The sequence below is a fragment of the Paramormyrops kingsleyae genome, chromosome 5 (assembly GCF_048594095.1).
Source record: "Paramormyrops kingsleyae isolate MSU_618 chromosome 5, PKINGS_0.4, whole genome shotgun sequence".
In the NCBI taxonomy this organism is placed as follows: domain Eukaryota; kingdom Metazoa; phylum Chordata; class Actinopteri; order Osteoglossiformes; family Mormyridae; genus Paramormyrops; species Paramormyrops kingsleyae.
In genome coordinates, this window is record NC_132801.1 from 32272271 (window position 1) to 32288596 (window position 16326).

The 16326-nt window shown below is 40.6% G+C and overlaps 1 protein-coding gene across 4 annotated transcripts; it reads left to right on the forward strand.

The window, feature by feature from the left end:
* The first annotated feature begins 2065 nt into the window (after positions 1 to 2065).
* Positions 2066 to 16112, forward strand: LOC111833435 (3-phosphoinositide-dependent protein kinase 1-like). 4 transcript variants are annotated; one of them, XM_023791699.2, is made up of 14 exons: positions 2066 to 2203; positions 8714 to 8989; positions 9154 to 9196; positions 9383 to 9520; positions 9647 to 9791; positions 9915 to 10012; positions 10235 to 10310; positions 10433 to 10501; positions 11196 to 11292; positions 11622 to 11795; positions 12224 to 12441; positions 13280 to 13337; positions 13700 to 13852; positions 13987 to 16112. In XM_023791699.2, exons 1-14 carry the CDS (start codon positions 2180 to 2182, stop codon positions 14098 to 14100), a joined length of 1683 nt encoding a protein of 560 aa, XP_023647467.1. In that variant the 5' UTR covers positions 2066 to 2179; the 3' UTR covers positions 14101 to 16112. The 4 variants fall into 4 exon arrangements, with proteins under 4 accessions (XP_023647467.1, XP_072568678.1, XP_072568680.1 ...); XM_072712577.1 differs by lacking the exon at positions 2066 to 2203 and adding an exon at positions 2236 to 2472; XM_072712579.1 differs by lacking the exon at positions 2066 to 2203 and adding an exon at positions 3092 to 8391.
* Positions 16113 to 16326: the final 214 nt, after the last annotated feature.

Genomic DNA, 16326 nt, shown 5'->3' on the forward strand with positions numbered 1-16326 from the left:
GCACAGCGCTTTTGTTCATTCTCTTGATCATATGCTGTAGTCGACGCTAAATCGAAACCATAGTTTCTGGTTCAACTAGAACAGCATCCAAAATAAGGTTGCAACCAAAAGCAAGAGCCACCACAGTAACCATAATTCACTAAAATTAAACTTGAATAGTACACAGGTTAAGGTCAGATGTGTGTAAATAACAAAATATTCACTGTAAAATTGTAAAATGCAAGCATTGTTCTTGAAGTATTATGGAAAAATGAAAATAGTATATGGTTAATTAACACCATCAAGACTGAAATATAGCCCTTTCTATTTTCTCATTTCAGAGCATAATAAAAAATACAGCTTCCTTTTAAAGTCATGTTTAAGAAAAGGAATGCCAAAGTGTTAAGAACAAGGCAGCTATTGTTAGAGAGAGACTACAAGAAAGAATCTAAATACCATAATTGTATGTATTCAGGCTTCTAAGTAAATTACCACCCAAGGATTTACGAACTTTCTCTTTTCACACAAAAACACAAACGATTCTTTGGGGAAATTTTACTGTAGCTTCTGAAGTGCTTATAGACTCATGTCTTACCAAATCTAAACTCTTTAAATTCACTAAAGCAGTACACTAAGTAAATGGTGTCTCCGTTCGTTTATTTACAGTTTATGCTCTACCGCCCTCTAGTGAAGGAAAGGGCAATATAACATTTTAAAAATTAGCTCTTTTTAAATAATGTTGCCACTCTAATTCATAAAAAAAGGAATAGTACTGACTCTTTTGTTTTAGATGTATTTCCATCGTTAATTTGACTTTTAATATTTTTCCATCCTTCAACCACTTTGCAGACAGGATCATGGTGAGTCTGGAGCACCCAGATCAAGGGAAAAAAAATCTGGATGGGATTCATAGGACACATAAAAACAGACATACACACACACACACACACACACACTTGGCAATTTAGAAAGGCCAGTTTGCCTAGTGCAATATTTTTGAAGTACATACAAGAAAAAACATGCAGAATACGAACCCCAAACCCTAGAGGTGTGTTAATGTCCAGGTATAGGAACAACCTTAGAATCCCCTAAAAATGCTTCCATGCCAACACCTGAGCTGGTGAGTGACGTTGTAAAAAAAGACTGCATATAAATTTTTGTGTATTAAAAGTATGAATTATTTTTAAGTTGTAAAATCTCCAGCAGCCCCTAAATACTAAATAGAGGGTAATATCCAATCAATATGACAGGAACGAAACCAATGTAATTTTAGAAAACATCAACTGCAACGGCAGTTGGTAAAGGACAGGGACATAAGATGACGCTAATGAAAACATGAGAAAAGCACCACAGACCCTAACATTCTTCAATTTTAAATACCGAGACCTGGGGCCTGTATCAAAAAGAAGGGTTTCTTGGCCTGATAACTTTAAGGTACCCCAGTTTAAATGGGCTTTATCTTTGCTCACTTACATTTAGTCCAGACTACCTTAAATCCGACAAGTTATCCGGCTAAGCAAGAAATCCTGTTTTGTGATACAGGGCCCTAAATATTATACCATTATGGTTTATTCTTGCACAAAGCAAACACATACCACGCAGCTCTAAAATTATAATAATAAATTTGTAGGTATGTAACATCTCATTCGTTTTAACTGTTACAAATCACAGTTCATTATCAGTTATAAAAACTAGATCAACAACATAATAATACTGCTGTTTGTATCTTGTAGTGAAAGGCAAACCGCATGGCTGTCATTTGCGCTTATAAACACGTGCAACAAAATACATACAGAACAGTATGGTGCTAAATAATACGGTTAAGTGACAGAGTGAGGAAAAAAGAGCACTAAAAAATGTGCAGCGTCATGCTCCCCCCCCCCTCCAAATTATGACAGTCTGCGTAGACATTGGATAACATTAGCTGACAGCGAAGGATGTCCAAAGTCGCTGCAACATTCTCTTCATCAAACTGCCGACCGTGAAACGGATGTCACTCATCCTGACTGACAGCCGTAACCACCACAGCAGGGCCGACGTGCGCTCGCAGTGGGAGTGGTTAAAGAAGCGTCCACTCCCGTCTGTTGCGGTAACATTGTTGTTGAGTGACGTCACGGGCAGAAAATGAAGTCGCAGAGGTAGCCATTAGTGGAGGCTCCGCAATTATTAAATCCAAATAAATATTGGTGGGAAAACTTCCATGGCAAGAACCACTAGTCAAGTTGTAAGTATTGTGAGCGTCAGTGGATGTCGGATTCGAAGCCGTTGTCGGGCTGGTGGAATATTGTGGAAGTTGTTGGGATAAATGTTTACTGGGCCCTCTTTTCTCTAAGCGGCGGCGGTGGCGGCGGCGTTAGGGGGCTCCGGGCTAGCTAGCAGATTAGCCGCTCTGGGTATCCGCGCACGGATCTGTTTATTCTGGTGCCGGTTTGGAAGGACGAGGCTGACCCGTTTATGGTTAAAGCGGCGCCACGATGCTACGGCAAGATATCCGTAGGTTAATCCGGGGCTGGGTGGCTTCCTGGCTTATGTCGCGGGGGATATGGCTTAGCCGCTTGGCGGTTTCTGAGGGTGTTCCTGTTCGTTTATTATTGTTTTTATTTATTCCATCTGACTGTTTCATGTTTCTTGTCCCGATGGCGCTGTTCTGGGACTGACTGGCTGCTTCGCCGCGTCGACGGCGGAACCGGGTCGGCCGGCTGCCGGGCCGCTCGTCTCTTCTCATTTTAGCGGCACTTCATCTCGACCCGGCGCCGAACTTCTCAGGAACTGACCAGGCGTTTCTCTTTATTTAAATCACTTTAAGGCAGCTGCTGTTCCGGCGTTTAGTAAATTTAATTCTTCATGACTGTTTCTCGTGAAGGGACAGTTTCACAGTCGGTGGCACAGAAGTTTTCATTCGTGTGTGTGTATGTATGTGTGTGTGTATGTATGTGTGTGTGTGTATGTATATATATATATATATATATATATATATATATATATATATATATATATATATATATATATATATATATATATATATATATAATCACACCTGTATTTTTGTAAACGCGCATAATTATTTTAGACTGGTAGTTACATAAGTGATAATATAGGATGGGTTGAGAGACTCGGGTAGGCTGGTAAAGCCATTGATCCTCATTGAAATGGTTGATTTATCGCGGTGGCTTGTCACTAAGACGGGGCGGCATGGCGGTGCCGGTCCGTGGTGCCGGCGGGCCTTTTCGGAAGCGGCGCTGTCGGTAAGCAGGGCGGCGGTGCCGGCCGCCCGTCGGCTCTCCCTCCCTCCCCGCACTAATGTATCAGAGCTCCGTCTAAATAGAGCATTTTCTAAACGTGTCCTGCAGTTGTGAGCCCAGAGTGGATTATTTAGGGTTTTCCTATAAATAAACTGCGCTAGATCTTCTCATCGGCCTCTCCGAATTCGGCTCCGGAATGTACCTTTTTAACCTTTAAACGACTTAAGCTCATAACTAATCCTGTCTACCGAAATGTATAAAATGTTAATGATTAACTTCCTAGCGCCATATGTCAAGAAGCTACGTTGTCGTCAACGTTGTTTTAGTGCAGTTGGTGTATATATAAAGCCAGGAAAGGAATTTTATTAAACTGTATATCAGACCAGCAAAGTAGCATTATTCTTAAACTAATGAATTCAGCAGATGCCTGATAATAAATTCTTCCCCGTTTTTAAAATCTCAATTGAATGCATCCACCCACTGAGTGGTGACTAAGGTTGTATGTCTTCCTTAATGTAACTGGAATACTTGCAATATTTTAAATCTCTCAAGATGAGGCAAGTCTTGTTATACTGGCCACTGGTATCATGCTGATATTTTTTGGTTTGTTTTTAATGCTTTAAATTTATTTTTCCTGTAATTACTTTTTAATTACTAAGTTTATTGCAGACCTGTATGGACGCATGATCATTTTACTATTCTGAAATGTGTCTCTGGGTTTGGTTCGGGACTACAATTCTTTTTTGAATGCCAATGTAACTTGAATTCATACGTGAGATCTTTGAATTGGAAAATGGGTTCACTGGAAACTCAGACATTCTAGCTGTTTTTAAATGCCAAATATTTGTTTACATAAGACAGCTGGGAGTATAGGCAGCAGCTGTTTATGTAGATTTGGTTTTCAAAAAAATGTATTCCATTCTAGGCTTGCGGTACAGGTCGTAACAGCAATTCATGATGTCATCGGGAGTCATTTTTGGAAAAACAAAGGACCGGCTTTTGGTTTCAGACACGCATAATGTTATAGGTGTTTCCTTGCTTGGCATTTGCTGTTTGTGGGGATATTTCTTTTAAATTAAATGTGATTTTTTTTTCCTGTATGTGACGGATTTCTCAAATTAAATGTGATTTTTCTTCTGTATGTGATGGATACATGAAGATTTATTGGAGCAGTACATTTGAAAGGGGCTCTATCTGAATACCCTGGAATGTACCCTAACCCTAACCCATTTCTCTTGAATGTATGGACGTGCCTGATCAGGCTCTTGGTAATTAGATATTCTGTAGGCCGGCAGGTGGCTACCAAATTTCCATGGCTGTGTTTGACATGCTTTCTGCTTCAAGGTCTCATTTTTTAGCAGTAGTAGCATTTATCTTACATGGTGTTTCCTTAATGAATTCTGAAATTGCATAGGAAATCAAATGATCTATGTGAAGTTATCTGAATTGGCATGTAATTGATATTAAGGTGTATATTTCTGGCTTGGGGTTGCCTGTATTCCAATTTTTTATATGCGTTTCTTCAAATTCACTTTGTTGCTATCTTACAATGTTAAATGTAGGTGACAATTGCTCAGTGAGTTTGATATTATTCTGAAATTATCATGAGATTTTTAAACAAATTATTTACTGTAAGTATGTGTGTGTTTGTGCTCATTGAGTAATAGTCCCCTGCCTTTCTCTTGGTGTACCCGGCAGCTAGTTACCTAGCTTTTTAAACATGTCTAACCTGCTTGATGGCAAAGGTTAATCTGGTTTCTATTATTGAAGGGGAAAAAAAAATACCTTCCCATCATCTTCCCGTAAATAACATTTTGTTTGTGGTGAGGGAAAAAGGCTGGTAATGAATCTGGTTATAAGATATTCAGCAATGACTTTGGTTTTTTTTTAGCTATTCATTAACTGTAAATATAAAATGAGTTACTTCCTGATGGTTACTCAGATGTATCGTATATCCCTAGTAAACAGGTATGATTGATATTCCTTTGTTTTTGTTTTTCATTGGAATGCTTATGATCGATGAAGAAATTGCAGTCCCTTTTAGATGACTTAACTTCCTGTTTGTGCCAAGCTGCCTGTTGGTGGCATGAATTGCCATTTATAAATAAATACCAGGACTGCTGACAAATTGAAATAATGTTGCTACTCCAAATTGTGTTTTCTTGGTGTCTGTCTGGCCCTCGCGTTGTTTTAATAGTGTTGGATGTTTTTATGGCTTTCCCCGAGTAGCGCTTAAGTTTCTGTACCCCTTTTTGGTAGTGACTGAAGTGAATGATTCACCAGGACCGGCTGCCCAAGTGCATAGTCGGTGTCCTGCTCTCGAAAGCGGGGAAAGGCTGCTGTTTGCGTGGGATGGAGCTGCTGGGCTGCAGGTCGCTCGGCTCCCAGCCGTGTAGCTCCCGGTGCCCCTGCCGCTTTGATGTAGGCTCTGCTGGCTCAGCACCCGGCCGCCCTCGCTTCCGTTACAGCCGGAGCGGCCGCAGTATTCCTGGGGATGAATTTGGGTCAAGGAGAGGTGGCTTGTCTGCCTCGCAGCCACCACTGTATGGGGATGCAGGGTGCCAGCGAGTTTGTGAATCACCCCCGTGTTGAACGGGAGGGTGTTGGTACTGGAGAGCTACCTCATCTCTGTGTCTCTTCAGGTCTGAATTTCCCTTCTTGGAATGCACCCTTATAGGGAAAATGAGACATATTAATATTCATATGGTTGTGGATGAGTTGGTGGGAAGGTGCTTCAAACAATTATTAGCATCAGTACATTGTATTTTTTATTTTTTTTTGTAAAGTACAGTTTGTTGTTATTGATAGATATGTGGCTTTTGTAGGTTTTTTTTGTCCTTTTTTATTTTTTTTAAGGCCAGTGATCTTTCATTCATTGAATTGGTTGGCCGATGGGGGCAGCATGATATCCATCAGTCTTTGTTGCTAAGTGATGGTATTGGTTGGACGCGGATGGTAAAAAGTACCTGGTAGCTGACCTGTTTTAACGGCTGTTAATGGAACATTGTAAGCATTTCATAAACATTTCAGTGCGGAGACCATATTTAAGGTTTAAGCGTTTGATTAGTCTCTCTGTGCTCATTCATGTTGTACCCAGTTCACTACTGCTTTTAGAAGAATGTTGTAGTACTTTTGTGGGTAATTATACTTGTATATGGCCAGAAGTGTTTTTTTTTTTATATATTAAATTGTAATTGTGTATTTTAAATCAATGATTGAATATCGATAAGAGTGAGGAGCTAATAAAATTGCTCAAACTAAGTTGGTGTCTTGCAGAGTGAAACAGTAAGGTTTTTCCTAGCATTGCTACCATCTAACCAGGCTGGGCCGTCTCCAAGATGGCCGTTAATTGACAGAGAGATTTTGCCTTTGACCTTTGCCGTAATTAGCTCCTCAACACTCAGCACAGTTAAGCTAGCTAGAAGTTTAGGTAAAACATTATGACATTACACAGGAAGGGGTAGGAAGGTAGTTAACAAAACTGACGTCAAAAGTTCGCCCGTTTTGTTTTTCTGCTGGTTTTGTTCAACCGTTTTGCATGTCATACACAAAACTGTCCGTTAATTCAGTTCCCGAGAATGTTCTGGAATAAACACTTATTCATAGTGTGCTGGAGCTGACTAGTGAGGGACTTTTTGCAGCAAGGCAAGTCACAACGGCAAACCACAATGACCTAATCCATTCATAAAAAACTTCAGGTTTTGTTCTAAAAGCATGTACAGAACAGCTCGTTAATATGTAGGAGCCACAAAACAAGATTTTCTTGCATCGTAGAAAAGCCTAAGACATTTTGAATTAATGTTCATTAAATTAATGAATCTGTTTTCATAAGAATTAAAACAGAAAAATCAGTTTTCATGGGTTTTTTTTTTTGTCACTTGGCTTGTAATGAAGGCAGAATTCAATTAACTGATTTTTCTTTTGCCATAATGAGGAGAAACATCCACATCTACTTGTGTTTTCTATTTTATTCAGTAGCTGTTCTCATCTGAAGGGTCAGAGCTTATAATGTCACACTTCTGTGTAGCTTGATATGTAATTTTAAATAATGCAATGCTTCTGAGATGGTTATATGTCTAAATGGTATTTCAATGGAAAATACTTACCAAATTTCAGTATTCAAACGATTTTTGGTTAAGGTGAGTATGCTAAAGATCTCTAATCAGGGTGAGATGCTTTTACTTCATGTTTTAATGTCATGAAAATGCAAAAGTGAACATTAAATTTAACATCTCTCTAAAAAAATATGAATTTGTACTGAACATAGCACTGAATGTCTGGAAAAAAAATCTGATCCGTCAAATAACTTAAGTGTCTGAGTGTTGACTCTTGGAATATGCTTATTCTTCAATACAATATGTACTGGAAATTATTAGTAAAGAATGTAAGCGTTTCTTTACTTTATGACTGTTGCCATGGTAGCACTGTTAGAGGATTAGTACAGAAAATAGTGGCAAGTCTGTCCTGGCTTTTCTGAAAAATAGTTTGCGTTATATTTAGCAGACGATTCACCCCCATTGTGAGGGTTACATTTTGATGTAGATACCTTTGTGGAAATAGAATATTTGTTCAGAAATGATGTAATGCAAACCAAACCTTTTTTCATTTTTTTTTTAAATCTGCCCTAATTTCCCTGGTAGTGTTTGAAGGTGTGTAGGGAGATCTTGGGTGCCTGTGGTTGCCCAGTTTCGCATGCTGGAAAAACTGGAGCATTTTTACTGCTTTTGTGGAAGGGATAATTAATGCCAGAGAGAACTGTTACATTTCTTGGTTGACAGTGTTTGGGGAAGTTCAAAACTATGTATTAAGCAGCTAGGAATCACTCTGATTTGTGCTGATTGTGTCTGAGCGTATGGTTCAAAGTCAATGCCGTCTGTTATGGGGGGTTGGGGGGGGGGGGCGGTTAGCAGGATAAATAGCTCCCTGTAGCCATTTCCAGTCAACCAAAGTGACTTGACTGATGCTGTTAGGGCATTGTCAGGAGTCAGCGCCTTTCAAAGTAAACAGGCAGACAATGTTTTGTTGTCTTTCCTAAGGGCTGTTTGACACGGATGAGTTTGTTTGCAAAGAGGCCGACCCTGCACGGTTTCTGTGGTTGGCAGCGCGTTGCTGGGCTCTTCATGGTGCAGTGCCTGCCGTGACAGGTGTCTGGAAAGTACCCATCCAGACGGTGCGTTTCCCCAAATTAATCTGCTCTTGTTTTTGCTGTGAAACAGCTGAATTTTGACCTATAATACATGTAAGTTGAACATCAGCCATGCATGCTTCTTGTATTTAAGGCTTTCAGCAATTTTGTAGGGGATTCAGATTTTTTTGCGCTCTACAAGATTAGTAAATCTTGATATCATCCGGAGTAGTGAGTTACAGCAGCGGTCCCCTCGTCTGTGGGATGTGGTAAATCTGAATCGTCGTGAGATCCTCTTGACTTTCGTTCCCGCTGTCCGCGCGTTAACGCATCTTCCCAGCATGCCGCTCTCTGGCTCTCTCCACAGTACGATGCCGTTCCTGTGCAGCCCAGCTTCGTCATCCGCTCCTGTCAGCATCCGTCGATGGTAAGAAGCCACGCTGACTGCAGCACGCCGTTGTCCACCCCGGGCGCCACTAACAGCCCGTGCCACGGCATGGAGGCACCCACGGCGGAGCGCAGGGCCCCCGAGAAGCCGGCCGACGCGGGCGCCGAGCCGAGATCTCTCCCAGCGCAGCCTCGCAAGAAGAGGCCCGAGGACTTCAAGTTCGGGAAGATTCTCGGGGAGGGCTCCTTCTCCACAGTATGTATCTGGGATGGGATCGGACGGGATGCTGCATCCCTCTGTACCAAGATCATTCATCTCGCAATCTTAATCACATTTAGCTGTTTTCTAGTTGCATGCTTTGATATATTTAGCAGAACATTCTAGTTTGTTTTGACAGGGGACTGTTTTGTTTCTGATAGGTTGTGCTGGCAAGAGAACAGTCAACAGGAAAAGAATTTGCAAGTAAGGCTCTTTCGTTTAGAATATTTTTTTTCCCCTGTTTCCTCAGAAGTTTAATTAGTACTTATGAAGGAGTTTGAATTCAGGTGTGTCTCCGATTTAAGGATTAAAGAATTAACTTTGAACCAGTCACAGGCATAGTACGTGATTTCTGATGTCTTGGAGCACTCTAAATTCTCTTCTTTTCAGTTAAAATTCTGGAAAAGCGGCACATAATGAAGGAGAACAAAGCACAGTATGTAAAGAGGGAGAGAGACGTGATGTCAAATCTAGACCACCCGTTCTTCGTCAAGCTGTACTTCACGTTTCAAGATGACGAGAAGCTGTGTATCCTTTATACGTAAATGGCTGCAATCACAGTGAGCATGTAGGTGTATCTCAGATTTACTACAGCGTTCAGTGTTTCTGTGATGCACTGCTTCATAATCTGTTGTCCTTAACTTTCCCTCTCAGATTTTGGGCTTAGCTATGCTAAAAATGGAGAGCTGCTTAAATACATTCGCAAAATTGGTTCTTTTGATGAGACATGTACTAGATTTTACTCTGCTGAAATAGTTTGTGCACTAGAATACTTGCATGCAAAGGGGATTATTCACAGGTAAGAATACCCGAGTCCTTTAGAATCAGAATAAATTCATTGTATATTTAGCATATTTATCTTTAGTTTAGTAATATAATTTATCTGATTCCACCTCCCACATATATTTCAATTTTTCTGCAGGGACCTTAAACCAGAGAATATTCTTTTGAGTGAGGATATGCATATTCAAATAACAGATTTTGGAACAGCAAAACAGTTATCCTCCGACAGCAAACAAGGTACTGTAATGCATGTCAAAAACAATACAAATTACTACTTAATGCTGTAAATTTTTTTTTTTTTCCCCCTCCACACATTCTAGACTCCAGTAACTGAGGTATAAACAATAATGGAAATTACAAATGTGTACAAACATATGCAGTATATTTCAGTGAATTTGATGCCTATTTGGAGCTCTTGCTTCACTCATCTGATAATGGTTGTTCTCTGACTGTTTGCAGCCCGGGCAAACTCTTTTGTAGGAACTGCACAGTATGTCTCCCCAGAACTGCTGACTGAGAAGTCTGCTTGCAAAAGGTAATGCGTTTTGAAAGCCGGACCTCCGGTCCCTTTTTGCCATTTTGCTAAGTTTCCTCTTTGAGCATGACGAGTTCATACATTGACCAGAAAGTAATACGGTGGTCTTCTCCTCTTTCTAGCTCCGACCTCTGGGCTCTAGGTTGTATAATCTACCAGTTGGTGGCAGGCTTGCCCCCATTTAGAGCCGGGTGAGTCCAATCCGAATGTTCGAGTGATTGTGTTTTTATGAACTGCTAATGCTCAGGCATAGTGACACGAGCTCAAAAGCCTGATAAGTACATCTCGAAATTCGCTGAAAGGGAAATGACCCCCACCCCCCACCACCACTGAATTATACAATGTCAGATGGAAAACGAGACCAAATGAAGCCCAATGTTAAATAACAGGAAGTAATGAGTTTGTTTACAAAACGAGTACCTGGAGAGAAACCTCAACCACGTGGTCACATGACCATGAAACTCGATTGAATCGCATCAAAACGGCACAACTGTGGGGAAATGCATTTAGTTCTAAGATGTTAGTATAACATAGGATTGTCTGGTACAGCCCAGGTTGTATGGACTTGAATGGGGTAGGTTTCCACAGCTGTAAATATAGTTGTCAGGTTAAAGGGTTGTTACATTTAATGGTATCTGTCACTTTTAGTATCTTCTTGTAGTAAGTAATAAGTGGCAAAAAAAAAAAACAAAAGAATTTAACCCCAGTATTTAGTTTACCACTAATTCTGTTTATGGACCCCATAAATGAAGTGTGTGTGTGTTTTCATGTACTCCTGATGTACTGTTTCTGTAGCATGTTGTCAAGTACTAATAGAAATACAGCTACATACAGTAGAACATTTTGAATGTTCAGGACGCTGACCCTGTCTCTTATGTCCATCAGGAACGAGTACCTAATATTCCAGAAAATAATAAAGCTGGAATATGAATTTCCAGAGAAATTCTTTCCTAAAGCAAAGGACCTTGTTGAACAGCTTCTGGTAAGGCTCTGTGTTACTGGTTAATTATCAGTATGCCTTCCTGTACCAAAAAACAATTATAGCATTTGGTATTTGACCCAAAAGTTGTTCCGGAGACAAGCAAGAGTTGTCTGACATTGACAGGCAATGGTTTGCGATGTTATCATTTTGATGATCGCAAACTTGAACAGATTTATACATTATTGCAATAACTGATATAATGTTGCCTTTATTTAGCTAATGTTACATTGCAATTGCCATTACTGATCTTTTTAAGATCACGTGAAGTTTTGTAATTTAAGATTTATGGATGCAACCATCTTTCAACTGCCCCCCTCCCCCCTTTCCAGTCTTTGGACCCTTCCAAACGTTTAGGCTGTGATGAGATGGGTGGGTATAACCCCCTGAAAGCTCATCCATTCTTTGAGACTATCACGTGGGAGAACCTTCACCTTCAGACTCCACCTAAGCTCACCCCCTACCTTCCCGCAATGTCAGAGGATGACGAGGACTGCTATGGAAACGTAAGCCTGTCTGCCCTCTCTCGGGATGAGCAGCAGAGGTGGAAAGTTCAAGTTCAGGTTCAGGAACTACAAATCCAGATTAAGATTTTGTTCCAACCAACCAATTGAGTATAACGAGTCACGTTCAGAGAGTACTCAACTGGTTGGTTGAAACAAAATCTTGGTCTGGATTGTTGCTTTCTGGACCTGAACTTTCCACCTTTGTTGACCAGACATGGATCTTCACAAGCACACTCTGCATGGATAGCTGGGAAACATAATAGCCTGCATTAACATGCATTTCCCAGCTTGTCAAATGGTCAAAAGCAATAAACTGCTAAGCTTCTAGGCAGATGGTGATCTAATCTAAGGCCGTTGTTCTAACACGGCTTCTCGAAAGCTCCCTTTGGAGAGTCGTTCTCCTACAGCTGTTTCTTCTGCTCCCGCAGTACGACGACCTCCTGAGCCAATTCAGCAACATGCAGGTGTCCCAGTCGACCTCGTCGCACACGCTGGCCGTGCCCGAGTCCGCCCCGCCGCAGAGGTCCAACAGCAACATCGAGCAGTACATCCATGACCTGGATAACAACTCATTTGAGCTGGACCTGCAGTTCTCAGATGAGGAGAAGCAGCTGCTGCTGGAGAAACAGACCAGCGGCAATCCCTGGTGCGTCTATCTACCTCCTCCGAATCAAACTGGGTTTAGACTGAGAATGGGGGTGGAGGGCGGAGCCTAACTCGGCTGTAGTGGGGGAGTTTCGGTCAACTGCATCATCTGGTGACGTTGGCGTATTACGAGTTTATGCACTGACGTACTTTGTCCACACTGGTACATTTACATCGCACCCAGTTGAATAAGAAATGATTTGTAAACCGGCTCCTAAGAATCCCTTTAGTTTTTGTTCTTAAGGCAAAGTGGTAAGTCAGTTGAGTCTCTGTATTTGCATGTGAACACCTCTTTCCGAAATATTGTTATTGATTTAAAAATAGGAACTGGCTACCACACGCTAACGTAACTCGTAAGCTTATCTGATGTGTCAAAATACAAGAGAATCTCCACTCATGTCTGTGATCTGGTGCACCAAGTTTGCATAGATGGGCACTTTTAATTGTGTGCTGTGTAAACTTGTAGATTCTAATGTTGGTATAGTAGTGGTATTTATTTCCAGGGTTCAATTAGCATTTGCTACAATGGGTGTTCATTTTGCAAATAGTACTCTAGATAAAGCATGTATTCAGCCTCTCTTCAGATGAGTTGACAGAATATTTAGGGACAACTCTTACTTTATTTAGGTTACATGGAATTTTTTAAACCAGTTTGCCTTTTGCAGGATTTTGAGCTATGATGAACTGTCTGCTAGCTAGGGCTTCAGAACCTTGTGTTGATTCCTGTTCCACACCGCACCAGGATGCACGAGTCACCCACAAAAAAGTCATGTCACGCTATGGTTTTTGTCTGACATGACACTGATTTTTGTTTATTTTTAAATTATTTTATTTTTCAGGCACCAATTTGTAGAAAACAACTTGATACTTAAGATGGGGCCAGTGGACAAACGGAAGGTGAGTACAAGCCCACCAAAAGATGCGTTTCATCTTGAGGAAATGAAGGAAAAACCCATGAAGATGGAAATACTTGTTTGAAACATTTTGCATGCATGTGGTTTGTACAAGTAAATTTTAAAACCATTAAAATTAAATTTTAAAGCATGTGCTGTTGAGTGTATTCATCGTATTACTGGACTGTTAGTAGCCCTTATGATTTAGCTACTGATGCAGTCTGTAAAAATAAGAACATGTTTCTTTGGGCAGTGTGAGGACCTTTTATAAAGGACAGATCATGTGTTATTGAGTAGATTCCGAAGTCTGGGTGGGGAAAAAAAACACATTGCTTTGGGCTTAAAGCATTGGGCTCCTTTTCATAGGGGCTGTTCGCTCGTCGACGCCAGTTGCTACTGACTGAAGGCCCTCACCTTTACTATGTGGACCCGGTCAACAAAGTCCTGAAAGGAGAGATTCCCTGGTCCCCAGAGCTGCGGCCAGAGGCCAAGAACTTCAAGACGTTTTTCGTTCACACGGTAATTTATTATTTTTTTTTTTTTGACATCAACAGTCTATAGGCAGAGTGCTTGTTGCGTTGTGAGCGCTAATATCAATGCTAAAGTCATGCAAATATTAGTTTAAATAATTATTGTTTTTTTCTTATCTGCAGCCTAACAGAACATATTATCTAATGGACCCTAGTGGGAATGCAGACAAATGGTGCAAGAAGATTCAGGAAGTGTGGAGGAAGATTTACCACAAGCACCAAAACACTGGCAGTTAGGCCCGTCGGCTGTGGGGGGGGCACCAGCTGACCATGCAGTCGGACCCTCGTGCCATGACGCCAGTCATGGATCAAAGAAACACCTTCCCTTGTGTCTTTATCTGAACTGTTTTAACACCTGTTCTAGAAACGCTGGCCTCTAAGTTTCGTTCTCCATCCCTAAAAGCAGTAGGGGAGGGGGTGAAAAATGGGAAAAACGACGTGGAATTCAGGGTTGCTTTGCTTGTTCTCTGTGCTGTAGTTGAGACGTCATTGCATATCGTCGTCGCGCATGAATATCCAGTTTTTTCCACCCGCCAGCTGTCCTGCTACCGACGAGCACAGGAGACACAATAAGAAACAGCTTTGCGTGTGGAGCGCTTTACTGGGGTTAATGTAGCAATCCACATGTGCTTATAGACAAGCAGTATATACTGTGTAGCTGTGGTTACAGTTCCAGGCTAAATCTGTGGCACCTTATTTAGTAATAAGTTAGACAAGGAGCCTTAAGTGGAGAAACAGTCGTCTCATGTTAATGCTGGCTTTCTCGGTATCGGCCTGTGGGTGACGGTCACTTTTTTCCATTTTTTTTTTTTTCAAATTTTTATTTTTTTTTCTTTCCTGCAGAATTACAGTGGTACTTTAAATTTCATCATCTCTGCATCAGTTGTTGATTTATGGATGACTGACAGATTACGATCAGTAAAACTAAATCCAAATCGTATTAAGCAATTAAAAAATCGTGCAACATTCAAGTCTCACCAAAATATTTGCTTACTCTCCCTGCATGGCCAGTTGTAAATTGCAAATTCAGTAGTTTTTGCCTTGCTGGCTTTTATAAAAAAAGTCACCTTGGAGAATTGCAGGTGTGTCATAGAGAGTAGTTGAGTATATAAGATTTCCACTAAGATGATGACAGTAGCTGATGTAATTATATTATTTGACTGTACTGTGCCAGTAGATGGCATTTCTCTTTGCAAATAATCATAAATGTCTGTCTGGTCGCGGCACAATGTTCAAACGTCTGTCCACTGAAAACTGAATCCAAACGCTGTCTGTTCACCAGATGTAGAACAATGTGTCAACCAGGTGTAGGAAGAGCCTATTTCTACTAATGTAAGGAAACAATCACAGCAGCAATCACAGCTTCTCCATTTTGACCTGTACAGTCCACGCAAGGTTTACTGAGAGCATGATGTTCACAGATACGTCTGGTGTTTCTGCATTTTGACGTGAAAGGATGTTTGATTTTTATGGTACAGTGCGAGAGGCCCTCAGGATGGACCAGTCGCTGGTTGTGTTTTCACAGTTGAGCTGATCTGCCACAGGTGACTGTGTGGACTCTGTATTGGGGGGAGGGAGGTATGGGGGGGAGGGGCAGCTTCGAGACTATTGCGTAAATCCATGTATTTGGATGTCAGCAAAAGACGTTCGATCCAAATAGCAGTTTTAAGTGCTGTATCTATATGAAATAAGCAAGTACTACAGGAAGTGTATTTTTCTCTTGCTAGAACTTTTTTTTTTTTATCAAGTTGGCGGGAGTCGGTTACATTATGTATTTAATACTCTACCTGGTTTGTAACCGACCAGAACTGTGATGTACAGAAGATGTATTATTGAAATCTGAAGTAATGCAATGATATTAGGATACACACTTTGTATTTTTATTCTTGTATAAGGTTATTTGCTGGCTATTGTTTAGCCTCTAGTTCATTCTGTGTTATTTAAATTCTAATATATGAATCATATTTGGATTTAAGTCATGTTCAGGGGCCATGTTGTGTATGTATTGAGATGTAAAGCCTTTGAATGTGAATAATTATTGTAAACTATGATATTTTACAGCTTTTTTTCTTACTATATTATATACATTTTCTATTTGGTCAGTGATTTAATCATATTTCTCATAATTTAATGAATCTGTTAATTTGCCCATTATATTTGTGCTCTAGGTATAGTTGTTGAATGATGAATTTCCCACGTACTGCTTGGTAGTCCTGTAATAAAAGCATGTAGAGTTTTAGGCAGAATTATATGGTCTCCTGTCCTTTGTATATTTGCCTACATGCTAATTATCTATGATGCTTTCTTCTGGCTCCCATAAAAAAAAATGTTACAACACTACCCCCTAATGTAAATGTTGGGAACTGCACACTTTCTCTTCCGTTCATTTTTTTTCTCCCCGACAGCTCCACAAATTCCAGGAGCACTCTAGGCAAGGCTTAAACATGTACTAGGCCATAAATG

What these genes read in the sequence shown, in the direction of transcription:
- LOC111833435 (XM_072712577.1), top strand. Translation starts at nt 2,434, where the DNA reads ATGGTTAAAGCGGCGCCACGATGCTACGGCAAGATATCC. An exon ending in GATGCTACGGCAAGATATCC is followed by an intron (nt 2,473 to 8,713) that starts GTAGGTTAATCC and finishes CTCTCTCCACAG; the next exon opens with TACGATGCCGTTCCTGTGCA. An exon ending in TTGCCCCCATTTAGAGCCGG is followed by an intron (nt 10,502 to 11,195) that starts GTGAGTCCAATC and finishes TATGTCCATCAG; the next exon opens with GAACGAGTACCTAATATTCC.